This window comes from Tympanuchus pallidicinctus, unplaced genomic scaffold (genome assembly GCF_026119805.1).
Source record: "Tympanuchus pallidicinctus isolate F22 unplaced genomic scaffold, pur_lepc_1.0 scaffold20, whole genome shotgun sequence".
In the NCBI taxonomy this organism is placed as follows: domain Eukaryota; kingdom Metazoa; phylum Chordata; class Aves; order Galliformes; family Phasianidae; genus Tympanuchus; species Tympanuchus pallidicinctus.
Genome location: NW_026294722.1, coordinates 374,798 through 402,378, shown reverse-complemented (window position 1 = coordinate 402,378; position 27,581 = coordinate 374,798). Strand labels below are relative to the sequence as shown.

Genomic DNA, 27,581 nt, shown 5'->3' with positions numbered 1-27,581 from the left:
CTTGAATGTTTCTATTCAGGCTGAATGTTTGCCTGTGAAACCAATTTGTATACTCAGCCAGTTTTTCCAGAAAGTACTTCTGCTTTTAAGACATTTACATGTTATCCACTATCACCTCTGAAATATGCACGTCTGCTTCTAAAGAATTAAATCTCCTTAGACATGACTAAAGCTGTAGGTGTATTAATGTGTTTTAAGAGAATCAGCTTCCTGTTTTGTGATTAATTTTGCTGTTAACAAGGTGTTACTCTACTTCCTGTCTTCTAGTCTAATAATTGTAGAGCAAATTATTTTCTCAATATCCCCTCCTCTTTGTTTTCAGGAATATAAACAGTTACCTTGCTACCAATCTGTAAAATGCATGAGTTGCAGCATGTTGCAGTACTAAGATAATGGGTTTTGTTTGTGGGTCTTCTTTTTTTTCCCCTCCATTAAAGACTGACAGTGTTCCTTATTGAAATTATCCACAAATTTAAAGGTAGAAGAACTCTATGAAGCTTATTGTATCCAGTGCAGATTACGAGATGGCGCCACTAATATGAAACGTGCCTTTTCCTTGTCTCCTTCCACCAAAGCCTCCAGGGAGAGCCTAGTGGAGCTCTATAAGAACTTTCAGGAGTGTACAGAGGTAGGAAGTGCTACTAATGCGTAGCGAAGACCTGACTGTTGCTTAGCAAAAAAAAGCATCGGGAGCTGTTGATGACTTTGCCAGTAAAGGGGATTTAGAAACTTAACATGACTAAAATACGTACATAATGTGAACTGAAACTTATGAGATAAATAACCTTTCAGGCAAAGCTCTGGTTTCCTCCATTTTTGTCCACTACTCAGTTTGGCTTCAAGTTCTCATGAAGCAGAGGGTTGTTAGGGTGGTATGGTTAGGTTGCGGTTGGACTTGGTGGTCTTTAAGGTCTTTTCCAACCAGAGCAATTCTATGATTCTGTGAAGACAAATGAAAAACTTGTTGCATTTCTGCTGTAATGTTGGTGTCCATTGTGACTTCCACTGGAAGTAATGTGATGAGTATTGGATTCAAAAATGTGTAAGTTATGATATTTTTATAGAACAAGCAGTGCAAAGTAAGTGAAGATTGAAAGTTCCATTCTTTTGTGGAGAGGCATTGCAATTTCCTATCTTAACAGTGGTATGAATGTTCTCTCCATTGACCTCCACTAGTGCAAGTGTTAGTCTGTTATATAAAATAAATATAAGCCAAAGATATTTAAAGATAGCATAAAAACATGACATGTATGGAAAGGGCGTTACTATATTCACTCTGCTTTTCAGTCCTAGTTGACTGTTCAGTCTTTCTTTTAGGACATGTGCTTCATAGAAGGGGCATTAGAGGTCCATTTAGGAGAGTTTCACTTGAAGATGAAAGGTATGTTCTTGTCACGTTGCTTTCAAGACTCGTTAGTTCAATAGACTCTAAATGAATCAGGTTTCTACCTAGGAAACCCGAAATTAATGTGAGTTGCTTTCAGTGTTTTCTGTGTCTGACCCTGACCAGAATTTTTGGTGAACCTCTGCTTCAGTGCTGTAAAACAGATCTAGAATGTTACTTTATATTTGAGTACAGAAGCTGACAAGGAGTTTTGGCCCAGTGGGATAGCTTCTGCATGAGGCTAAATGCAAGGTGTTATTGACTGCTTTAGTGAGGCTTTGTTGGGACACTGTAAAACTCTTCAAATATTAGGAGCTTTTCTTCTCTTTTCAGGCTTGGTGGGATTTGCACGTCTCTGCCCAGGTGACCAGTATGAGGTGCAGTATATAATGATTCATTTTGTCCTTTATGTTATTGCTGTGAATTTGTAGTTGAGGAACTGGAGAGCAAGGGTACAGCGTGTAGAAGGCAAGTGGGAAACAGGCTATGGTAGAACTGTTCACTGTCTTGATGAGAGCAAGGCCCTGGTGATCTGCTGACCTAACATCTTTCCTCCTTGTGATTTCCAGGTTTCTGTGCGACTGGGGCGCCAAAAATGGAGGTTGAAAGGCAAGATTGAGACTGATGACAGCCAAACATGGGATGAAGAAGAAAAGATCTTTATACCCAATCTCCATGAGCAGTTTGAAATCAAGGTGTGGTGTGTAATGGTTGGGTTGGAACCTGGTATCTGTATAACACCTCTCTTGGTACCACTGTGTGATGTAGATGGGGTGAGAGGGTAATTGAGAGGCTGTTTTCTCATAATAGTTGTAAAGCAATACAAGTTTTTCTGAGGCAATCACTTTGTTTTAGAAGAGCTAATAAAGCTTTATGCTTTTTGTTGACTTATGAAAATCTGACGGATATTTTTCACACTGTCCTCCTCTTTCTGTTATTAGATGTACTGTGCAGCTGTATGTCGTCTTCTACTCTTGAACCTCTCTTTTTTTTTTTTTGTGAACAATCCATGGTGTATTCTTTGTGGAATACTGGCTCACAGCGGTTTAGGATCAGAGATCAGGGTTTTAAGTTTGTTTGGGCATCTGAGCAGATCTGAGCCAGGGATGATTTCCTTTCCATGCACTTGACTCTTAGGGTTGTCTTTTGAGATGAAAACGGATATATTTGTCTGTCCTAGCAGGTGACAGAACAGCGAGGACTGGCCACAGTTCTAGTTGGTGTCGTGACATGTGACAGCATAAACTTCTTTACAGCCAAGCCTCAAGCAATCATTGTGGATATAACTGAACTGGGCACTATCAAGCTACAGCTGGAAGTCCTCTGGAAGTAAGTACGTCTTAAAACTAAAAAAGCTGGGGTGAAAAATATGAAATAAATAAAAGGCTCTTAAGTATGTCACTGAAAAGCATTCAACATCATAGTTCTCTTTTATTTGCAGAGCAGGTGCGGGGTAGATAGAAGCCTCGCGCTTCCTCACAGCAACCACAGTTACTAGGCCTGATCTCTGATTCTGTGGATCCACTCCCTATGGAGTAGAAAGAAAAGAACCTATTTCTGTGACACTTTAGTTCTGTCGTCAATTATTAATGTTATCACAACCATGGCTAGCCACGAGAGCTGATTTTTTTTTTTTTTAACCTAGTTTTACTAGTACTTTGAGTGTCCAACTCTAGCTGCAGTGATGTATGTATGTCTATAAAACTTGAGCAATAATCTTAAATGTGATGAAAAGAAACTCAAAATAGAAGCCTCTAGGCACAATTGAAAAGATATTGAAATTTAAATTGAAATTTAAGACTGTCACTATTACCAGGCCAAGAATCATTACAAAATGAACCTTCCTAAAAATTTGACACCTTCATATTTGTACTATGATCACAGTTACTGATGTAAAGCTTGTTTCTGCACTGCAGGGAAACTTGGTTATGGAGATGAATTTAAAGTAATTGGCTATTTTCATTGTGCCTGTGACTTGTTAAACTGTTTTGTACTTTACGTTTGTACTTTTTTGTACTGGGCTAGTGATGTTATTAAATTCTTGCTTTTGTGGATGCTGCACTGAAACTTATTCCTCATTCTAATCACACTACTACAGATCTTCAAGGTAGTACTGTTACTTTTGCTGTGTGTCATCTTATTTGAGTGTACCACTGAATGGATGTATGATGACCCTAGCATAGTCCTTTCCCAGCAGCAGTGTGTGATATTTTGTAATTTGTGACTGTGATATCTTCATATTGTGTGGTAACTCCTTGCACTTAGTAAGACTTTTTTTTAGTATTCAAGTGACCTGCTTTCCTGAGAATCTCTGAAGGACTGAGGAAAAATCTTACAGTTGGTTAACAACTAACTTTTTTTTTCCTGGGTTTGTGAGAGTTTTGTATGTATGAATATTCTTACGTAAAGTTGCCTGTAACAGGTCCGAAGAGGTCTTATCTTCCTTAAGTGGAAAATAGTTATGTGACTCTAAGCTTACAGCAGATCAGATGATTGTTACTGGGAAAAGAATGCCAGCTTCTTGGGAAACTGACAACCAATAATGGTTTGGGACTGTTGGTACATACTGGCAGACTCACTGCAACAAATGGAAATTATTAACCTGTTTCTGTTGGTACCATTCAGGGATTAAGTCTAGCCATTTTACTGAAGTGCTCAATTAAAGGGCTACTCTCACTTGTATTTTTGTATCTGGCTTACTGCAGTTCTCAGTTCTTCCCCGCCCAACATGTCTAAGAAGACTTTGGATGCATCTTATAATAACTGACCTTCTGAAAAGGCCAACTTGTGATGACTTGTGGATCTAGACTCCTTCCAGGAGAAGCAGAAAACAAGCAGTGTTTAGATTAGGAAGGGCATGATGCAGTGTATTACAGGACAGGCTTATCCACTATTCAGCGTTACACAGCTCTTCTCTGACCTAGGTAGTTGCTTTCTTCTTCAAATATCACATAATTTGAAAAGTTTTTAAATGCTTGTAGCATGTGGTCTGCCAAATAGATCTCTCAGAAAGAAGCAGCTGCCTGCCATTAGGATAAAGTAACTGAATGTGTTCTACAGTCAGACTCAACTTTCAAGTCTTAATACCGTACTTCTACTTTTAATTCTAGATGCGTTATTTGACTTAAACTTTGCTACTGTCTTTTAAGCCACCAACAGAACGAATGCCACATGAAAGCTTTCTGGTGCACTTCCTATTCGAGGGTTGAGAGACAGTTTTCACATTGATTCTTCTGGTAGAGGGGAAGTAAGAGCTTCACTGATGTACGGTTTTCTGAATTTTTGTATATAGTGCAGTTCTTGAAAACCCATTCTGTTATCTGTAAATACAGTTGGGTTGAAACATAAGGTTTGGCAGTAACATCTGAAATGTGTTCTCAAATGCACATGCTGCTCTAAGTCAATGAGAAATAAACTTGCACAGCAGAGTTCCTACACCTGTTGTTTATTACGCTTTTTCCTCCTGAGGGCTAACATTGGGTATCTCAATATTTTTGGTGGAGTGCTGCAGCTGGTCTGAACTTCTGAAGCCTCTGTTACTTATTTGAGAAGCTGAGTCACTAATTACTTGGATAACAAAGCCCTGCTCCAGACACTTGCTGTGATCCTGCATTATATGCCCTGTGAACCTCCCTCTTGTAGTAAGATATGTATGTATGCTCATTTGAATCTGGAGGCAGACGTATTCATGGTAGAGTTACGAAAAGTACATGGAGTGAAGATGTTGCAAGCTGTGTAACTTTTTTTTAATGTTAAAATATATATATATATTTTAATGAAATGCTTTTTAAATAAAGGGCAGTTGGTTGGTTTTCTTTAACATTTGCATGTATTAGAACTGGTGAAGAAAGGAGAGAAGAGGGCTTCATGGGCTCCTATATGCCCCAGCAAAGGGGTGCCTTTCTGATGCCTTTCTTGTTTCTTTCCTTCCCACCTAGTCAAAACACACACACACACACACACACACACACACACACACACACACACACACACATTCCTTCTTTAATTTGGATATAGATTTGGATATAAAAATCATCAAAAGACCTAGAAAATTTCAGGGCAGAAATGACTACCGGTAGAATATTGTTTGCAGAGGTACTTTTCTTACATGGGAAGTCTTTTTCCCTGTGACTTCAAGCCTTCAGTCTTAAGGAGATGTCTTTGTGGAGTAAGGAGGATGTTCTTTATTAGGGTAGAACCAGATTTTATACCTAGTTCTCTAAGTGCTATACTGAATGATGGCACGCTTCAGGTAGAGTTTGAAAGAGATCACTGCGATATCTATCTGTTTACCTACATAAATGTCTCTCTAACAGATAGATTCAGTTCAGATTTGCGGAATTTACTTGCCTTTCCTCACTGTCAGTGACTTGCATAAACATATATTTAAGTTTTTCTTCTAAAAGGACTGTATGAGGAAAACGCCCTTCTATTCTGGGATATATATATAGCATGGTTGATCAAATAATAGCTTAAGTCTCCAAAGCAAATAGTATTTCTGACTCTCTAAATATATGTAACTTGAATTATTTAGTTATTCAATTGTGGCGGTACCTCACAGTTTACTCTGTAACTTTGGATCATCAGTGGATGAGCACTACTATGCCATTTGGAAGCAGTCCACAGCTGTTTAAAGTTGGCAACGTCTGAGCTGGGAGCAGGGCTAGTGGTGATGCACTTTCTTTGGGTGTTAATCCCCACTTGGAAATTTCTTAGTCTATGAGAATATTCCAACCGTGCGTCTCTGCTTTAAGTCTTGTGAAATGCCTTGGTACTCTACCAAGTAGATTCTCCAGGGCACTTCTGCACAGAACTGGCAGACTTCTTCACTTTGAGAGTCTGTCTGATGAAGGTCTTTACCAAAAAGAAGTTGGATGATGGTAATTGAAGGTATTTCTATTTTTAAGAGAACACTCAAAGTATGCCTGTTTCTTTTGTGTAAGAATAACTGAACAAAGCTGTCTGCTATGCCCAAATATCCCTGCAAAGCAAACTTTCGCTATGGACCTCTTTTGCAAAAAAGACTGAAATGTACATCACGCTTCTACTTCTAAACGTGTGTTTTCTTTAACTAGACTGATAGCCTTGTGGCCTCTAATAAAAGTTCCTTCAGCTCTTGTAGGTCATGCTATGAGGAGAATGAATGAGCTTGGGCCTATTACAGAATTGCTTTGCTGCTAGTTTGGCAGAATGCATTAGTTTTGTTTTTTTATTTCCACCAACCTAAACAGCAGTCTGAATTCTCACTCGTGAATGACAAAAGGAAAGCCTGTATTCTCTTCTGAAAACTTCAGCTAGTTGCCCTGTGCTGAAATCTAAGGGTTCCAGCCAGCCAAAATAACTCCTCTAATTTCAGCCTGCTTTGGATATATGCTGGCCTGGTTCACAAGGGTTCCTGAGCAGGAGGAAAACAAAACTTAAAAGGAAATATATGATTTTATTTTGTTGAAGGTAGTTTTTTACATCCCTGCTGCCAGGCTTTCTCATATGGATAGAAGCTTATGTGAATAAATACTCACCTGCGTATCTTTAGGCAGCAGTCCAGTGCTGGGCTCTCAAGGCAAATGATGTTTCAAAGCATGTCCTATAACAAGCTGTACTAGCCTTTAACATTTGTACTCCTTATGCTTTGATGAACTGTAGAAGCTGAACTATGATCACTCTGTTAAAACTGCATTGTTGTTTCCACATACGTTCAGTAAGGAGGGAAAAAAATGAATGTTGTGTTCTGCTGATAAGTAAGCTTTATCCATTCAACCAAAACTATTGTGGATTCAGGCTCGCATTAATCCAAGCTGACTTAATAGTAAAATTCAGATGCATCTATCCACCAAGTGCCTTTCTGGCCCTGTAGATATTTAATGCACAGAATGGGTGGACAGAGACTCATTAGGGTGTTGTCCTGGCATTGAGAGAAAGGAACTTAAAACCTCTGGAGATGAAGATAGATTTGAGTTCAACTCTTCATTGTTTTGCCTGATTACTTACATTTGTCTAAGAATGTAATTCAGGGACAGTCCTCTGTATGCAACTAACAAAAAAATGTGGAAGGATGATAAAATAGTGGAAACACCAAGTGTTTCACCCTTCCCAGGATTAGGGGTTTTGATAACATTTATCTTGCTATTATTCATGCACTGGTAAGGCTGAGGAGCCTCTTCTGAGGAGCTTCTGATGTCATGGGAGGTTAAATGTAGGAAACCTGAGCTCTGATGAATTGTGAACCCCTTGAAGGTCAGGCCGGGCATGTGTGTTTTGGACCTGAATGCTTGAAGCCCTGCACTTGTGCTAAGGCAAGCTAAAGAAGTGCCATGAACTACATCAATGTTATCCTTAATGATGGCATTAGACGTCGTGTATTTAGTGCCAATATTGTAATTAGTCATAACCAAAGAGCAACATGTGTTTGGCAGTTTAGAAATTGAACGGAGACAACAAAGGTGATAAGAGAGATATGGAGTCGCCTTTATCTCAAGAAGTTAAATAGCTTTTTCAGGCTTGAAAAGTTGTTGATGGATGATACTGTTTAGGTATATGGTAGGCTGTGAAGAGCTTGAAAAGGAAATGATTGGCCTCTATTTCAAACAACATGGTCACAGAGGATGATCAAAAGACTTGTTCTTCATTTCAACTTTCATAATGGAACTTCTGCGTGCTTTTAACCTGTGCAGAGGATTTATGTTGGCAATTTTGTGTTGATAGAAAAATAGAAGTGGCTGACACACCAGAAGGCTCTGCTCCATGCAGCAAGACCTAGTCAGGCTGGGGAGTTGGGTGGGGAGAAATTTAATGAAGTATAACAAAGGCAAGTGTAGGGTCTCACATCTGGGCAGGAACAGCCACAGGTACCAGTACAGGTTGGGAACTGACCTGTTGGAGAGCAGCATAGAAGAAAGGGACCGTGGGGTCCACGGGAGGATGACTGTGAGCCAGCACTGTGCCATACTTGCCAGCACTGGTGTCTATGTAGGAAAATGCAGCAGGACAGAGAACTCATCAGACTGTGCAGCCTGTTGGACTGGTCTTCCAAAGACTATGGCACAGGTTTCTGTCTGAAGGGTGTTTTGATTTTTGTGTATGATGAGCAGTATTTCTGCCTATTTCTTTTTCAGCTGATGTGATCAAAGATACTGGTCAAAGAGGCAGTCAGTCTTTCCCTTTGTTCCCTCTGCTGTTTACTAAATGTCACAATTCCAATCCTAACAGCTGTTCCTGTTGCTAAGCATAGCTGTACTTTCTGGTCTTACTGACAGGTTGGTCTTTGTATCTTCTGCTACAGCCCCTTTGATGCAGAGAACCTGTTCCTGTCGCCTGGAACCACATCCAAGTTTTCTGTGGGTAGCAGGAAGAGCTCTCTGTACAACTGGACCCCTCCAAATACTCCCAGCTTCAGAGAGAAGTACTACCTGGTGAGTATGCAGAGGAAGGCAAAATGCAAAGCATAGATCTAGAATCTACTGTTTGTAGATTTGATTAGGCTATTGAAGATCACACTCAGAAATGTGGAAACATGACATTCCAGAGCAAGAGTGGTTTATTTTTATTTTTACTCCTATTACTTGAAGCTTCACTTTAGATTCTGTAGAAGAAATGAAATCCCTGTGAAATATTTCTCTTGGCAGTCAGAATGGTAGGGATGTGGGCACATGTTCTAATACTCTATGGTGGGAATTGCACTAGGAACCAGTCTCAGTAGCCTTAGTGCAGAACATTATCTTAGAATTGCTCTGTAAAACTAACTGCCTTCTTTCTCAAGTTTACTTTTTGCCAGGTGTAGCCCAAGGGAGTAGAAAAAACCTTTCCATGCTTTCAAGAGGTTTTAATGTAATGGTTGTACTATAAATTCCTGTCAATTCTACCATAGATCTTATATAGTGATAACACCATCTATACGTTCTCATAAAATCAGGTCTAAGTCACTTTTGGCACCTCACTAAGGCAGCAGAATGTGTTGTCAACATTAGAAAGGCTTACGTGTAGGGTCTGCTGGACTCTTAAAAATGAATCTTTCCTCTAACCACTACATTCACGTCTTGTCCTGAGCTGATGTGACAAGAAAGAAGCTTTGCAACATACTCTTTCCAAACTGGTTTTACGCTTGTCCTGGTAACTTTCATCTGATAACATGTAGTTATTACTTGAGTTTCTACAGGCTTCCCATCAAGGTAGTTGATGTCCCATTCCTGTCAGTGTTCAAGGAGCATTCGGACAATGCCATTAATAATATGTTTCAAATTTTGGTTAGCCCTGAAGTGGTCAGGCAGTTGGACTTGATCTTTGTAGTTCCATTCCAACAGAACTGTTCCATTCTTCTTATTTAGTTCTTTCAGTAGGCTCTTACCACATTGTTATGTTGGTTTCCTCTGTCCAATCTATGCAGCATAGTTCCTCTATGCAGAATGGCCCAGTGGTTTTTTGATGAGTTTGAATGCATGTGTTTTTAAGAAAAGGAAACCATGGTTATGCATCCTGGATGGCATGTCATGCTTTTCGGTTGTATATGTGCTCACTTATGAATTTGTTTGCAGTCTGTTTTGCAACAAAGACAGAACCAAGGGGATGTAAGTGGTGAAGCTCAGCCTCCTAGCATATTGAGTTACTTGGCTGCCTGTGATTTTGGTACACACGAGAGAAGTAAATCTCACAGTCCAGCAGAGACAAGTGAAGGAGACTCGTTCAGCTCTGAGGATCAGAGAGGGACAGAATCCAGAACTACACTTCCAGCTCTAGACCATAGGACACTGCCATTGATGATTATTCAAGAGACTTGTGCAGAAGAGCAAAAGCCTCTTCCAAATCATTCAACTCTAGATATTCTGAAGAAGACTCCATGTGTGGACACATTTTCAAGTAACCCATCTAGTTTCCTGAGTCGTGGAAAAGGCAGTAGAAGTTTAAACCAGACCAGAAGTCGCCATCTGACAGAACAAGAAAGCATTAGCCAGAAAAGCTTGAATGCTGCAAATGATGTAAAACTGGATGGATGTACAAAGTCAATTGACAAGACTCTCCAAGAAGTGTTTAATTTGCTAAAATTCCATGGTGTTGGTCAAGCCCAGCTGGAGAAATTGGAATACCAAGTTTTAACTCTGAGGGATAAATTAAAGGTATGGTAATGTTTTAACACTTGTAGGTGATGTAGTTTTCAGTGTTATTTCTAAGAGGTTAAAATTTTGTGACCCTGTAGTGGATTTGACATTGGGTTGTATCAATGGCATGTTCCTAAAAAATAAGTCTGGCCACCAGGGGTCAGGCCCTAGTCAGAAAAGACAGTCTGCAGAGCTGACTGCACAATAGTACTGTGCTGCATCTCTCAGGGATGGTGGCCAAATGCTATGCAGAGGTCAATGATCTGTCAAAAGAAATTAAGAAACTGCAAGTAGTCAAAGTTGAAGCTCATCTGGGTTAAACGCAAACAGGATCTTGACTACACATCAGAGTCCCTGTATTTTGTTTCTAATTTATTTGCCACACAAAATTTCTCATGACCTAGTCTTTGTAGGCAGTTCAATCTGTCAAGTGAATTTTTTAACCATATGTTGCTGGAAACTTTTACTTAGAGGAAAAATCCTGCAGAAGAACTTTATGCAAGCATTGGGTTATATTGTAAATTTCCTATCATCTTAGTGTGTGGACTAGCATGCAGACTTGGGAGACATGATGCTGTAAGACTTCATTTGGGATCTGAAGTAGTAAATGTCATTAACAGCGCTGCACTGACTTTCTACCTCAATATAATCACTTCAGTTATAGGAATTTAAAAAAAAAAGAACAAAGCAAATATTCCCAAAGCAGATTTTTCCAGGGGGAGAATGTTAGTGGCCCCATGAAATCCACACTGATGTTTAAGTTCTTGGGTACTATTGTAGTTTAACTTGACAGGTAGCCAAGCACCACACAGACCTTCAAAAAACAACTCTGTCCCAGCTGAAATTAAGACAGACGCTATGCTGTCATGCAGCAGAGCCTTCAGTTTGCTACTTCTAGATCTACACTAATGGCAAGAGATACAGAAAAGTCAGCTCTTGTACCAAACTTAAGAGATGTGGAAATACAAAGAAGAATGCAAATGAAAATGCTGATGCACACCGTGAAATTAATCAGCAACTGTATTTTGGGATCAGTGGTGTACCAACAACTCACTCTTCTGATATGTTAAGAATAAAATTAAAAAAGAAGGAAATTGGTTTGTTAGTAAGAGCAATTTGAAAAATCAATCAAAAAATCGTGTAAAATGATTTAATATCTGCAAATAACAATATTTTTCCCTTCATTCTTCAAAAGCTAAGGACACTTCATCACAAACATTCATCTGTGGAAAGTTTAATGGTGGAGACGGTGCTGGAAAGTTTTAACTTTTTAAATGCTGACTGTAGTGCTGATGAGGTTTCATTATTTGGAAGCATAAGAACAGCCAGTATCAGGTAGGTGTCTGCAGCACTTCACTGTAGGTGGCAAGGTAAAGGGAAAAGCAAAGATGGTCCCAGAACACTTACTGATAGACTATGTTTGGCTTAGTACAGGTTGTACAGAGGTGCTAAAAGTGTGAACATCTAAGATAGAAACAATTTATTTTTTTTAATATTCTGAGATTCATAATTCAGAATGCCAGACTGAAACAGCAGGAAGCTTGAACTGAACATACGAAAAACACTGGAGAATGATACCCTTGGGATGTGGTGGAATGCCTAATATGCAAGAGTACTACAAGCAGGGTTGTCTGGATAGCCTTGAACAGTCCTGCACTAGTGAGGGAGAGAGCTATATATGTCTTACAAGCTCTTCTACCTGCTTTTTTGAGTGTTCTTTTTGTATTCTCCAAGTTGTGTGCACTGGAACTTGTGTTCCAGAGCTGTGACCTGGTCCTTGGAGAGTTGTTACACTCCCAGTGTCATCAAACTGGGAGTAAAGCAAGGGGTTTTGACTCAAATGACCCATTATCTCAAGTCACACTTTCTTTTTCTATTTATATGAAGCATTTTTCTATTATTGGTTCTCCAAAACAGAATTTTCTGGTTGTGCAATTTATTTCTAGCTCTAGAAATAGCCCGCATGTTCTCTAAGAAGTGTTATCAATGCACTAAAAAGTGCTTTTGTGTCTTAAATGCCACCTGGTTTATGTTTCTGCAACTTATTTGAACTTGCAAAAATGAGGGTTGCACTCTAGTGAGAATGCATGTTTTCATCCTGATTTGGTAATATGAGGTCATGTTTTAATTCCTTCTTTCCTCTTCAAAGCAGCACGTACAATGACAACACGTTTCAGTCCCTGAGCTGTGATATGAAAACAGAAACAAGAGATGTAACTACGGGAGATGACAACTTAGATGTACTTTTAATAACTCATCTGAAGCTGTGCAAAGCTCTCCTGCAGGTAGGAAATAGCCGATGGGATTCTGAGGTCATCGTTGTAGCTGTTGATTTTTGAGTACAGAACAAAATGAATGTATAGCTGGTTCTTTTTCAAAAGCAAAAAGATTCAGAATAGCATTTGAGTTCCAGCAGTGCAGCAGTGTATATATGGATGTGCACAGAAGATGTCATGCAAATGTCATCCAAGGGCTGTCTTTTTACAGCCTCTTGGTTTCCTTGAACTTCTGGTAACTAAAGCAGGCTGCAGGAGGCTGGTTTGGGTTGAATTTTGTGTCGGTAACAGGTGAACTGTTTTTTGTTTTTTGTTTTTTTTTTTCTTTGCAAATGGAAAAACCCCTAGCTCTAGGAAGAAACTGGTGGCACTCAGGGGAAAAAAGAGTATTTCTCTCTCTGAGATCTTGTCCACCAACTAATTCAGTTACAGTGCTCAAAGCAAATTTTGTCATCTGCTTTGCATGGCCTGCAGAGTACAGGGGAGTACAGTGTAACTTTTAGTATTGATCTGCTTCACGGTTGTCAGTGGATGAGGCAGGCATGGATCTGGAATGCTGGACAGCCTTTTCCAGTAGGATGTCACTTTATCCTGTTCTGCTTGTCAGCTTTGTGCTCAGAAACAAGGTGGTGCTGTGATGAGAGTAGTGGTCTTTGGAGAGAATCTGGTGTTTTCTTACAGATTTTAGATATGTGCTTCTATGAAACAAATATTCATCTTGAGCTTGATGCTGCCTTTGTTTCAGCTACTGAGATGAGCATGTTGCATTTCAGAAACTGAGGTCACCAAATGTAGCCCAGATCATCCAAGAGAATGTTTTGGAAGAAGTGTCAGAGCAGTTGCGAGTCCTGGGGGATGTCTTGGATTTGTCTGTGGAAGAAAGTGAGTAAACGCATTGCCAGGGATGTGAGAGCTACAGGGAGACCTTGAGCTTTCCCAGACACGTCAGAGTTTCTTTTTAAATTCTTTACAAATATTCACATAATTTAAAAAGCTCTTACAGATAATTTCTCATTTTATGTATTTTATTTATGTATTTATTTATTTATGAGAAAACAGAGGCCACGATTTGTTTTCCTTTTGTAAGGAAATAAAAAATTGAAGTCTGGCTCATGAAACAGCTGAATGGTGTGTTGTGCCTTAGAAATAGGGGTGTGTTACAGACAATGGAACTTGCAGAGAACAGCAAAATAGCATTGATAAAGTCACTTATTATTTTACTTAGCTTACTAACCTGTTTTGCTTTTGTATGCATTACGAAGAGTAGTTTGGTGTACAGTGATCTTGCCCTATTCTTTCCATTAACTGCTGGAGAAAACAAAACAATAAGAGCACAGTGGGAGACTCAAAGGCTTTTGTTCTCGTCTTTGTAAGGTGCAGAGAAAGAAATGCAGATTTTAGCCGGAAGTATTTGCTGACACATTTGATCTGAAGGATGTGAAAATAGAGGGATCCTCAGAGCAAGGCTCAGAAGAGCCTGTAGCAAAACACGGTGGAAGTGCAGGAGACCTAAATGCAGAGCAGAAATTCAACCTCTTTCTGCGTAGAAGAGGTGATAGGGGTTAAGTGATACCAAGAAACTGCAGGATATTGCTTTTATAAAGTGTTTGATGGAAGAAAGTCTCCTTCAGCCTATATACGTAGGTTCAGTATTTTCCTCTTGTGAGGGTACGTAATGAAGAACTTCTGAAATGCTGGGAAGTTCTGCCTCTAGCTGGTAGAAGTGAAAACAGTTAAACTCACAGAAGATTCTTTTGCAACTTGACGCTGATGATAGGGAAAAATGAATGATGATCCAAAGGGCAATAGAGCTTTGCTAAGGCATCTCATTCAGGTCTTCTTATGACAGTTTGAGGCCACAATCCAAGCTTGCCGACATGGGTGATCGCCAGCATTAAAATACAGGCAGGAAACCTCCAGCTTTGAACACAGCCTTCTATATAACGCAGATTTAATTTATGTGAACACGTATCTAGATGGGCATCTGGTGCCTAATTTCTCATGTAAAATTCAAAATCTGCTAAAGCTCACTAACTTCCTGAACTATGATTTACAGTTATTCAGAAGACTAAGAAGAAGAAGCACTATCTGAAAATCTGGAGTGATGTTGCAGAACCTGGCAGTATCTTCTTTGCTTCAGCAGAAAGATTCCGTCACGTACTGAAGTACACGTTGGCAGTCAAAGTGAAGGAAAAGTACCCTGGCCAATTAGAAGCAGGTACCACTCTGCTCCTTGAGCCAAAGGCTGCTTCAGTTGAATCTTATCACAAGAGTGAAAATTATCCTTACGCATTTAAAGAACACCTTGTTTTGGCAGCTCTGCAGCATTTCCTTTATTCATTTGTTCTTTTCTGTTACTTTCAGTTTTGCAAAGACTGCTAGAGCAGATCGTCACCTGTGATGGCTTGCTGCCTTCTCCATATCTCCAAACAGAACCAGTTACTTTATTCCAGTTTTACAGCTACCTGGAGAAACACCGGATTACAAGCCTGGAAAAACACGTAGGAAGACTTGCTAAAGAAGGTAATGGCAGCACTAGGCACAGGTTCAGATCAACTTCACTGGTGCAGATCAACTTCCAGAGCAGAGAACAGCCCAGCACTGCACTGCCAATTTGTTTTAGTTCCTCTTATGACCACACAATTTTAACACAAATAGGACAGAGATGCTTCACTCTCACATCTGAGCAGGTAGAAACGAAACAGGTGTGAAAAAAAAAAAGTTCATCATAAGTGTCCAAAAAAAAAAAGGGGGGGGAGGGTTGTGAGATATCCTGAAATTTAAACAGAAACTGGTTTAGCAACAATCTACGTCTAGATTAAAGGCCTGGATAACTGCCTGTAGTTCTGTGTGACTGTATCCGCAGTGATGACAGACAAAAGCAATGACATTTCAGAGCTTACTAACGCGTGAGTTCTCAGAGGCAGCCAGTGTCTGGCTGAACTTAACAGCATGAAGACACTTTAAGCTTTGTCTGTGTTAGAAAATTATTTTCAAAATGATCCTGATATTGGCTGTGTCTTCAATCTTATTTTGGTGGAAATTACTTATCTGTTAGGAGACTGAGAACTTGTGCATCACTGGTGAAAAAGATCCATAATATTCTTCAAATTGCCAATCTAGTGTCTCATTTCTTCTTTCTGAAGAGAGGCATGCTTTTCTCAACTGATGCAGCTCGATCTCTCTGAGCTGTTTAAAAGAAGTATTATGCTTGATTGTCTCGTCCTTATTTTAGGAATGTTCTGGTGGTTGTAATGTCCAAAGGTGCAGATTTCTTGCACTGTATGTTGTACGCCATGCACCTGGGCCTGTTACAGAGCAGGGCTTTGTTGTACCTATGAGCTAGAGCTGTGAAATAGTAGTCACTGCTCTATGAAACAATGAAAGGGAAAGAAGGCACTTCTTTGGGTTGCTAAAGGGGCAGTCATCCTGATTTGCTCCCTGCCATATTTAGCATGCTTATTTACCATTTGAACAACTTCCCGTGGCTGAAGGAGGCAGAGTTAGAGGAGTTAATCGTGTGGAAATGTCTTCGTTTACCGTGTTGTGATGTTAAGTCCTTTCACATGCAGTGATGCTAATTGAGGAGCTACAGTGCCCTGGACGGCTGAAGACCCTTAAAAAATTGAAAGGGAAGCGTCTGAATCGGCTCCAGCCTCTACCGCAGACTTTGCGGCTACTTGGGATTTTACAGCTTGATGACAACCACCGCGTCAGCAAAGCAGCCACATCCTGCCTCTCCCGTGCAGCAGCAAACAAGAACTTTAGGGAAAAGGTTAAAACTTACTTCTTCTCAGCTTTTCTAATTAGGTGCTGAAATGCATGCTATTTGTTTTGTCTTGAAATAGTACTGTTACCCTCTGCGCACTTCATTAATCTTTTACCTTGAACTGAAACCAAGTCAGTGCTCAGGTGATTTTTCTGTAACCTTTATTCAATTTCACACAGATAAACAAAGCTAGTGTTGGTCTGAATTTGAGTGCTTGATTATACTGAGATGTATAAAACTTTTATCTTTCAGGCTCTCCTTTTTTACACTGATGTTTTAGTTGGCTGTGATACAAGACTTCAGCAAGCTGCGTGTTTGGCCCTTAAAAATCTCAGAGTAAGTATTTATAACTCTACTTGTTTCTTGTCGTGTCTGGCAGATTGCTTTTAAATCTGGCGGGGATTTCATCTTTCATCTTTCTTTTATCTGGAATTAATGAATTCTTTGCCTTCCAGAGTTCCAAAATATTACTGCTGTTATTAAAAAGCAGCAGGTAGAAGGGGTGTCTCAGTTTAATCTGACAGGCATGGCAGAATGGTAGAAGAGTGCTTTCTAGTTTCTCCAGCATTACCACAGCAGATAGTGCCTGACTGAGGACATCTGGTGTGAAGGAGAGCGAGCAGTGGAGTCGTCTGTGTGTGGAGTCAGTTCTTACTCTTTAACTGTAGAAGTTAAATCAGTTGATCTTATTTTAATAACTGCTGATAATAGTCAGAAAATACAAATAGTATTTGTATTGCTATTATAAACAATTGTAATAAGTTTGCACTGACAGGATTATTGATAGTACAAACGTAGCCATAAAATAGGCCTGACAAGCAAGTCTTACTCTCAAAGTCAGATCTGCTAAGCAAGTGTTGCCATGGCACAACTTTTCAGTGAAGGTCCCAACTGTTTTATGCTAATTTAACAGTACTGAAGCAGTGAACTGGGGACCAGAGTTTTAACACTTTTCTATGTCTTAAAACAGGAGAGAAAGGATAAAATAGAAGTGATATCATGCTCAGAAAAAATAAGTGCAAGCTGATACCTTAGGGGAGAAAAGAAAGATCACAGTCAGACACAAGAAGAAATGGGAGTTAGTTTGCTTTGGAAAAGTGTTCATCAAAATGTTTGCTGATAGGCTACCATTGCACTTCTCTCAAATAGGGCATAGAGAGTATTGAGCAGGTTGCCCACCTGTGCCAGTCTGAAACAGAGGATGTAAGGAATGCAGCCAGGGAAACAACGCTGTCCTTTGGTAAGTCTTCATGCAACTTAAAATGCAGATTCCAAAAAGTAGTGTGAAATGGTGCAAAACCAGAACAGGTCTGAAGCTCTGCTTGTGTTGTACAGCCTGAACACATCTTAGACAACGGGAGTGTTTCATGAACGGCTATTTCATACCATTAAGGGGCCACATGCAGTAACCAACTTTGTGCCACACATAACAACCAAAGGCTTCTATTACTCTTTTTAAAACCAGACCAAGATTATTGTAGGATAAGGTGCTTTAAGAACCACTCAATTTTTTGAAGTATGGCAGATAAGCACTTAAGTTGCTGACAGTGCTGCTGGAGTACTTACTGATGGTAGTACTGGCATCAGCGATTTTCCCCTTCTACCTTTTGTAAAAATGCTATTTGGATCCAAGGGATTAAAATTACACTGGTTCTGCTCTGTGACATTAGCTAAACTGAAGATCTTTTATGTATCACAACAGCAACAGAATACTTTGGCCTGGCGATCGCCTTTAGCCACCTGCAAATGGACTGGCTCCTTGTATTTTTCCTATTCCTGTTCTACAAACTGCTCTGTTCTGAATACCAGAGGGTTATTAAGTGTAGTCAGAATTGTTCTGTGTGTGTTACTGAATGCAGTGAATGTACCTTGGAGTTGAGCTGCTAGTCAAATCTTGAGGTTCTTTGCTACTGGCTGGTATTTGTACTTCTACTGAAGGCAAAGGAGAATTGTCTAGGATGAGAACCTGAAAGGCTTAGCTCCCAGGGAGGATGCAGTCATCTGGGAGATGGTGGTAATTTCCCTGCTCTGTTCTTCCTGAAAATACTTAAGAGTCATGCTCTTCTGAGAATCTCCAGACTAACTTCACAGAAATACTAAGAGTCACATGCATTACAAAACACATTTTCCAATTGTGATGCTCCATGTTGTTAATCATGTGGAAATGTTTACAGAGAGCCTGATTATTTTTTAAACTTAGTTTTCCCATGGTGACTTGTAGCAGGGCTTTGAACATCACTGCTTTACAGAGATCTGTCACTACTGAGAGTCCTAATTAGTTCTGTACAAAGTTACAACAGAAGTATTTCTCACTACTGCTTTTCTCAGGTTGTTTCTGACTGCTTTGTTTTCCTCAGTGTGAGATGTATTTTCTTTCTTCATAGGTGAAAAGGGACGACAAGCCTTTGAGAAAATGGACAGGATTTGCTGTGAATTGAGGGATGCTGTGCAGCAGGAGGCTGAAATTGAGATCACAGTATTCTAGTGGAGTATAAGGAGCTAAGTCATGCTTTCCTCACAGCTACTTGTGGGTACCTGAGGGTTTACTTTTGTTGCTTATCAGCATCTTTACTTTCACTCTGCTATGTACATGCTGCCTACTGACAGTAGTTTTGTTTCCAAGGTGGACACAGTTTGCAATCTAAATCAAATAGACTGGAATCTTTGTTTTTTCTTTTCACTTTCAGTATTGATAATCTGAAATGCTGAAGAAAAAAACAAACTGGGGTCCGTAAGAATGTCAAACCAGGCTGCAGCATGATTGAAGCCTGTGTCACAGAACTGGCTGCGCCCACACAAACTCAGTTGTGTGCCATCTGTTCTGTTTGCATTTCTACAAAGAATGAAATGATGGTGCTCCAATAGTCCATCCTAGAACCTTGCTGACAGCCAGTTGTTTACATCAGCTGCCATGTGAATTAGAAAATCTAGCAGTATTGCTTGCTGGTTTCTCTTTTTTTAATAGAATTTTGCTGCAGAAGGAACAATGGCTCCTTGTTTCAAAAGCTTTTTTTTTATTATTTTTTTTTTTAAATCAGTGCAACGTAGGACAGGCTTCTTGAGCAGGGGTTGGCAAGGACAAAGTGTGTATCCTCTGCAGTTGACGAGGGGAAGTTATTTATCATATTAGCCATGTACAAATCAGACTGCCATACAGACGGAGCTGTGTAAGCTTTTTAGGAAAAAAAGCATTTTCTTCCTTTAACCATAGGTCAAGGTTTGTATAATCACATGCCCACTGCCAGGCTCCTTACTCTCCGCTTAGTGCAGGAGAAAGTGGTAACCATGATGTGAAGTCTGGCTACAGGTAAAATACTTGAAAAGGCCTGTGTGTATATATTTTATATATAATACTTTTTCTATTCAGTATTTATTTGTTGGATTTCATACTTTCTGGTCTTCTAATAAAACTTTTGAGACAAACCCTGCACATCCTTCATGTGGCCGTACGGACAGAGCGATGGGGAGAGGTGCATCTGAACGGCAATTTAGGTTCTGCATTCCAAGCCAGGCTGTGTGTCCACTATACCCTTCATCCACCCCGTCCTATCCGCTCTGCCAGCTTCAGGCTTGTGCAGTCCAAGCAGGCTGGGCTGCTGCTGTGCTATCAGTATTGCCTTGGAACGTGCAGCATCCTGAAACCCCGCGGCTCTGCTCTCCTGAGCTCTGAACTGCGGTGTTCACGTCACGCTGCTGCATAGCAAGCTTTAACCGCACTCAGAGGCGGTCGCTCATAGATTTTGTAACTCTGCTTTTCATTTGCAGATTTATTTCCAAGCAGGGACAGGCGTTCCCCGCTAAGTTCCCTGCAGGCCCGGCAGCTGCTGCCCTCTCCTCTCCTCCCCTTGGCTGGAAGGGGCGGTGAGGGGGGCGGGCTCTGAGTGCAGCGCTACCGCAGCTGCTTCGGCGCCGCTTTGTGGAACCGCTGAAAAATCTCGAGCACTTCTCCAGTTGTAGCTTTCTTAAAAATCTAAACAAAAATTACGTTAATTCGAAGAGCATGGAAGTGCTGCGATCCTGTAGTCCTTCCCTGGCTAAAGCACAACAGAAACTCCTGCACAAACTCGTAACGGAGGCACGGTGATGCGTATATGACCCCAATCCCTGATCCAACGTACTAAAGTGTTGGAGGGGAGGATGAACGTGGCAGGGAGAGGCACGGAACGGGGCACTCCTCTTCCTGGAGCTCCGACCTATAAGTGAGCTCTGACAGTAACGCTTCAAGCCCTTTCCAGGAAGAGAAATAAACACCATCAGTGCAGATTTGCAAGTAATTCAAAGCAGGCGCCGGCAGCTCTGAGGAAACACAGCGATGGGACGCGGGTACGTTCTTTAAAAAAAGAATTTTATTGTTACAACTGAAATGGCAACTGAAAACTTGTATGGGAAATTGAGAAAACTGTACAGTTTTACTATAACTTCTGAGGTCTTTGCAGTGACTTACACAAAAGACAAAATACCTGAAAATGTGTTATACCAAAACATTTAACTTTTTTGGTTTTTATTTTTTTTAAAAAGTTTATTCTATGGTGATCTGTAAAAAAAGAAAGACCTGATGCGTAAATATTTGCTTAAGGCAAGATAGCAGAGCAGCTCACTAACTTTCTAACAAGTTTAACATGGATATTTGTCCATTTTCCAAGAACAGGTTAACCAATACACCCACTTTGAAATGCTACTGTATATACACACCGAAACTACTACGTACACATACAGGACACCAAAACAAAAATGTTTACAGTTCAGTATTACAAGCTCTATCCACACCTCACAGGGACAGCACAAGTTCTCCTGAATTTGGAACGGGTGACAGAAACAAGAAAAATACACAGGCAGAAGAGAGGGTGTTCAGAACTTCCTCTGCAGGAACGTTCTCATACTGCAGTAATTTGTAAGCACGGTGCAACTGGATGCTGGATTCAAAGGGAGGATGCTTTACTTTCCTCCCCATGCTACCGTTTCTAAACATCCCTTCTTGGGAACAGGACAGTTTGTTTTCTGTTTGGCTTTTTTTTTTTGAGGAGAATCACGCCATTTAAGAACCTGTGTCTTTGCAAAGCAACTGTGGCAGTCTTGCAAAAAAAGGTGGTTCTTTGTCCTCCAGTGCAGCTCTGAAGGCAGCACAGCAAGTCCCCCCCAGAGTCACCAACTCCTGCTTGCCACCCACGAGCAGAGGTGAGGTGTGAATACAGCTTACCACGCACTCTGGAATGTCTGTACTATACTCACTCAGCTGAAATGAACCATGCTAACAACCAGGTTACGCTGAATACGCAGAAATTTAATAGGAGGTCATGCCAAGGATCAGGCGAGTACATGTTGTCTGATAAACACCAAGTCCATCTGCCGCTGAACGAAGATGCTTTCAGCAGCAGCCTTTGAACCACAGCCACTTAATGATCAGTTCATGCAAATATAATTTGGGCACATCAGTAAGCAGAAATAGAACTTCTTTCACCTTTCAAGCACATGGCATTTAATCAGGACACTAGAAGACTTTACATGCATTCTAATACAAATGATGTATGAATGTTGCTTTAGAACAGTGTTCTACCAAACGATGGAGAGAACAGTGGAGAGAAAGCAATCACACGCTGTATCTTAAATACACAGATGAGCCATTATATATTACCATTTTTCTACACTCATTTTTCACGATTCCAGTAATACCACCAGATATTGACTGGTTACAGCATTCCTCCTTTCCAGTACTGGAAAGTACAGACTGTTGGTCTGACCAACAATCCCACAGGTGAAGTATCCATTCCCAGTACTACCTGAGGATTTAATATTGTACTTGTAAAAAGCCCTTGATGCAAGCTTAACAAAAGACAGAAAAGAAACAGCTCCCCATCTCACCTCCTTATTCACCGAAGGAAAAGAGCTGCACCTACAGACAGCTTTGCAAAAATGAAAAACGTGGAGTGGAAAGACTTTAAGATACTCCATAGTGATGTTTGCACTGAGAATGGTGGTTAAGTGCCATAAAGCATTTAAAAACAAAAGGAACTGATTAGCAACGCTGTTGCAGATCAGCCAACATGGTTTGGTTTCATTCACCACAGCTTTTAGTAGTGAATTTAACTCTTCTGTTCCATGACATCAGCAAATAATTCTTCCCTATTACTGTTTAAGTTGTAATAATTTGGTACTAATGTGAGGAGCAGCATTGACCAAGACTGCTGCTCAGTGTAACGCAAGCTTCCAGTCACAATTCTACCAATGCACCCAAATCTTCATTTGCAAGCACTCAGATTATTCAAGTGCTGGGCTCCAGCTGAGCAGACCCCTGGCACAGCACGGCACAGAACAAAACCACCCGTCTGTCAGCCCACGTTACTGAGGACAGCAACATCCGTGTCTGCAGAGGTGCCAGGCTTATCCACACACACCTCTGTCCCACGGTCACCCAACAGCTTCTCTTCAGCCAAATACACCAGTATTCTAAATCTTTGCTTTAAAATAAGCAAAACACACAAATGCTTGCATCAGCAGCCAGCTGATGCGTTCTGAGGCCAACATGTCTTCTGTTGAACTTTCTGTCTTAAGGAAGCTGCCACAGGATTGAGGCTCTGGTTTTCCTGACGTGCTTTCCATGCTTACCTGCAATGCCTCTGAGCACACGACCTCCCGGCCGTGGCACAAAGCACACTGTTCCTTATGAAGCAGATGTAGACTGAAACTGCATTTTACATTCCAAATGATGAGGCTTATGAACTGGTCCTTCTGAATGCCAACTGAACAGCTTCAAAATGCTGGTGGACATGTTTTGGTTGAATTTTCTTTCTTGTTTCTTTCCCTCCCCTCAATTTCTCCTAACCCAGAATACAAATGTAAAAACAGCTTTACAAAGGATGGTGCAATGTAAATAGGTATATGTGCAAGTAGAGCGCAACAAAAGTCAATGAGAAGATACATTTCTTTAAAAAAAAGAAAAAAGAAAAAAAGAGCTGGACACGTTGGCATACCCTGAGCAAATGCAGAAGCCTGTTTCTATAAACAACGTAAAACAATAAGCTCTTTCAGAAAAGTTTTCCCAAGATTAAATACATCAATACCACAGGCACTGCCCACAACTCACTCAGTCTTTAACAGATGAAGCAAGTTAGAAATAAAACCAAACCAAAAACCCACCCAATCATAGCTGCCCCCTACCCCTTCCAAAAGGTTTACATTCTTCAGGTATGTGGGTTTGTTTTTCCTCTTTTTTTTGGGAACTCAATGATGTAAGTGATGTATTTGGTTACAACACTTGGAGAATACAAGCAAGTTTCGCTTGTGCCTAGCTTTTCTGAAACACAAAAGAAAAAGAACTGGCTTTTTAAAAAAGGCTAAAAACAACAATGTGTTGTAATTCTATCATTTAGTAAAAAAAAAAAAAAAGGAAGAAAAAAAGAAAAACGGACTATTTGGCATTTTCTCTGCTTACTCCTGAATATTTTAAGGCCCTGAGATTAGAATATCATGTTCTTGGGACCACAGGGCTAGCTGAAACCCTAGTGCATCAATTCTCTCTTTAAGCCCTAACCAAAGTTCTGGCCTTTCAACTTAAGATCTATCTCTGCTGAGATAAGGCTCACGTGCCTCAAGAAGCTTTCTTGTACAGAAGCTTATTACAAACCGATCAAATCGTTGGTGTTTTCTGCAGGGTCAGTTGTGCTGGCATGTCCGTCAGTGAAAACATACCCTGTAGCAGAGATAAGCTCCTGCTGTGAGGAAAGTGAACATGCATATATTCACTAGAAATGGCTTCCAAGTTGTCATCATGTTCTCATCATCCTCTTCTATGCTTTCCGACTTCATCGACTCTTCTTTGTGGGCCGAGACTTGCAGGTTTTCGCCAACAGTTCTCCTCCGAATTTCAGTGTCTTGACTAGTGCTTAAGGACAAATAAATAGATGTTCAGAACTGGATTTACCCTTTAAAGAATGAACTGACCTATCCTTCACCACCTCTTGCACTGCTCATCCTAAATCTGCTGCCTCCGCAGCCACTGAGACAAGAAAGGGCCAGCCTACACCCAGCCGAGGAGAACATGAGGGTTCTGAAACCACGCAGCTGCTCAGAAAGTGATGAAATTACGGTTTGTTTGTGCTTTCGTAAGAGCAGCAAGGAGCACTGTGATGGAGCTGAGGATTACTCCATCTTTAATAGTCTTTAATGCTTTTTTTCTAGATAAAAATCTCCATCTTGTTGACACCCAGAGAGGCTTCTTAACTGGAACTTTTAGATCTACTGTATAGCTTCTTCCATCTGAATTTAGAAAGCAGAACATCACCACGCTGGGAGAACAAGTAGAGTGGAAACCAGCTGGGAGCTGCATTGGACAGGGATTTCCTATACATCTTCTGGCAGCTGAAGTATAAAACTCAGCAATCTGTCATGTCAAGCAACAGACTAGGGCAGGAAAAAAGCCCATGCTTAAGGCGTCTGCCTTTTTGCTCACCTCTGCCAGTTTGTCCATATCCACTGCTCCACTTCTTCCAGCCTCTTTCTGCCTCACCTTTTCATATCAACCTGCCCTCCCCCTTCCTGTCTAGCATGTTTTTTTTGCATCATTTCTGGACTCACTGTCCTAGAAATGAGGACAAGAGCAGCGATCAAAAGGAAGCCTCACCTTGCAACTACAGTAATGCTATGGAATTCAGGATCTCAGGATTCAAATCCCAGCCTTTCCTAATGTCAAATACTGCATTAAGATTGGATTTCACTTTAGTAAGGTAACGAGCAGATGTCTAGTCCAAGCCAACCTCATAATTAAAAAGGAAGACAAGCAGTTCCAGAGGATGACTCAGCCCCAGCCTCAGACTGGTGCCTGTAATAAAATTAACGTATGTCTCTGAGCTGGACATGCCTTACATTCATTTAGACGAAACTGTGTAAAGAATTTCCAGGAAATCATTTCTCCACTGATTAATTCAGATCTACATAGCTGATGACATAAGATACAAGCTTTCTATCCATGTTCCTCATTAGGCAAAGAAAGCATTAGCTGTTATCTCACATCCCAGGCAAATACTCTGGTAACAGAACTAAACTGTCCCTGATGGAAGAAAGGAGGAAGGTGTTGCTATTGTAACACTTCTCTTTTGTAGCTAAGCCTTCATAGAATTAGAGAATCACAGAACACCTAGGGTTAGAAGGGACACCGAGGATCACCAAGTTCCAGTCCCCCTGCCACAGGCAGGGCCACCACCCTCCGGATCTGGTACTACCCAGGTTGCACAGAGCCTTATCCAGCCTGGCCTTCAACACCTCCAGGGATGGAGCATCCGCAACCTCCCTGGGCAGCTGCGACAGCACCTCACCACTCTCTGTAAAGAGCTTCCCCTGACATCCAATCTCAACCTCCCCTCCTTAAACTTAAAACCCCTCCCCTTGCCCTATCTCTACCTACCCCAGTAAAAAGCTGATTCCTTCCCTTTTTATAATCCCTCTTAAACACTGGACGGCTGCAATGAGGTCTCCTCACAGCCTTCTCTTCTCCAGGCTGAGCAAGCCCATCTTTGTTTCTCTCTACTCCTACTTCCAAGATTCTCTTTCTTTGTAGTGAAGGCATTTGGAATTTCAGTATTTCACTTCTCAAATCTCCCCCACTGAATTAAAAAACAAAATCCCAATTTAAACATTGTTTCCATTAAGCAGGCAAAGAACACTTTCATTTTATTTCTGCCTCCTGCAGAATTTGGAGAGATACCAGGTTCATGTTCTCAGCCTCCGTGCGCTCTGTGAAATTAAGAGGAAGTTTATTTTGAAGGAAGACTGCTGGGAACTTACACTACTGATCTCCAGTCTGCAGAGTCATTCACTCCCTCACTGGTCTGATTAAATAAAATACATCAAGTCTGACAGCTGCATCTGTTGAAAAAACTTTACGGTGCTGCAGAAAATACTAAAACTTGGTATTTTTATTCCAGAATTCCCAGATGTGAATCTGAATATGTCTTTTTAGAAGACCAGCTAGTGGGGGAAAAAAATCAAACTTCTCATTAATCATCTCTGGTGGTTCTTCAAAAATTATTTGTAAAAGTTTATTTTCTGTTGGCTGTTCTGAATAAATTAGTTAACATTGAGGCTTGACTTCATCCAGCTCCACGCCACTCAGATAAGGCAGGAGGGACATCTAGTGGCTGGCAGGTAGCAACCTGGGCTTCTCCACTGTCAGACCTCACTTCACACAGCATTTCCACGTATTTGTCAAGGTTGACCATTGAGGTTACAATGACAGGTAGAAAAGTTCTCTGTTCATGAGCCCCTTCTACTCCTTTCATCAAAAGCAGTAGAAAGAATTAATTTCACATTTCTAAGTACAGCTAAAGCTGGTCAGCCTAGCTCTCAGCTCCATGCTAATTCCACCTCCAGTGAAAGAGCTCCTGTGTAACTTGCTGTAACACATCACATGCAAATTGAGACCAAGCCATCTCATTCTGCTTCTCTCACTACAGCAGGATCTCATTTTAAAAAATGCTGAAGAACTTTATGGAAAAGTACGCACAGATTTTGTTTTGGAACTGCTCTTATACTAATTCAGTCAACATCTATTCAGGATTTTTCATATGAAATTTATGAACAAGTTTAGGTCAAGCTGAAGTGGGAAAATGAATTACCTGTCTGTGATCAGTGGCACAGATGAAAAAACTCTGCCACCTGGAACCATCTCTTCAGCAGTGCTGACTGAGCATCTGATCTCTTCCTCTACCACTTGATGCTTAGGAAAGAATTCTGCATGTTCGTGCATCCTTCCATTGTGCATTTCTGAGGTTCTCTTTGGTGGTCTGGGAGGAGGCGGGGTATGTTCAGGTGGTGGGTCCAGATCTTCATTGGAAAGCTCTTTCCACTGTTCCTGCAGGGAAGGAAATGTCCTGTTATGCTTTCCATTGTTTATTTTATGTAAACTACCGTAGCTTTAACTTGGTAGGGGCTTTCCACTCTACCTTCTCACTTATTCTTAGCATGCCTGTTCATTTGCATTGAAAAAAAAAAAAAAAAAAAAAAAAGAGAAAGAAGACGACAAAAATAATAGCGAATCTAAGCTCTGCAGTACACCAAAGACATCAGTTATA

The 27,581-nt window shown here is 40.7% G+C and overlaps 2 protein-coding genes across 18 annotated transcripts in view; one reads left to right on the top strand and one right to left on the bottom strand.

Annotated features, from left to right (window-relative positions):
* The window catches only part of RIPOR3 (RIPOR family member 3), a 49,899-nt gene extending 25,980 nt beyond the window's left edge, over positions 1–23,919 (top strand). For 12 of the 14 annotated variants that reach the window (XM_052683857.1, XM_052683856.1, XM_052683861.1 and 9 more), the window contains 16 exons: positions 479–628; positions 1,318–1,381; positions 1,718–1,761; positions 1,954–2,079; positions 2,568–2,713; positions 8,664–8,793; positions 9,913–10,491; positions 11,669–11,808; positions 12,623–12,758; positions 13,523–13,631; positions 14,806–14,967; positions 15,114–15,272; positions 16,322–16,524; positions 16,771–16,854; positions 17,668–17,758; positions 18,903–23,919. In XM_052683857.1, coding sequence (XP_052539817.1) covers positions 479–628; positions 1,318–1,381; positions 1,718–1,761; positions 1,954–2,079; positions 2,568–2,713; positions 8,664–8,793; positions 9,913–10,491; positions 11,669–11,808; positions 12,623–12,758; positions 13,523–13,631; positions 14,806–14,967; positions 15,114–15,272; positions 16,322–16,524; positions 16,771–16,854; positions 17,668–17,758; positions 18,903–19,003 — 2,424 coding nt within the window. In that variant the 3' untranslated portion in view covers positions 19,004–23,919. The remainder of the gene's footprint in view (positions 1–478; positions 629–1,317; positions 1,382–1,717; positions 1,762–1,953; positions 2,080–2,567; positions 2,714–8,663; positions 8,794–9,912; positions 10,492–11,668; positions 11,809–12,622; positions 12,759–13,522; positions 13,632–14,805; positions 14,968–15,113; positions 15,273–16,321; positions 16,525–16,770; positions 16,855–17,667; positions 17,759–18,902) is intronic. The other 2 variants (XM_052683868.1, XM_052683853.1) reach the window with 1 other exon arrangement.
* The window catches only part of PTPN1 (protein tyrosine phosphatase non-receptor type 1), a 41,975-nt gene continuing 35,236 nt past the window's right edge, over positions 20,843–27,581 (bottom strand). For all 4 annotated transcript variants that reach the window (XM_052683870.1, XM_052683871.1, XM_052683872.1 and 1 more), the window contains 2 exons: positions 27,126–27,361; positions 20,843–24,397 (listed from right to left, as the gene is read on the bottom strand). In XM_052683870.1, coding sequence (XP_052539830.1) covers positions 24,190–24,397; positions 27,126–27,361 — 444 coding nt within the window. In that variant the 3' untranslated portion in view covers positions 20,843–24,189. The remainder of the gene's footprint in view (positions 24,398–27,125; positions 27,362–27,581) is intronic.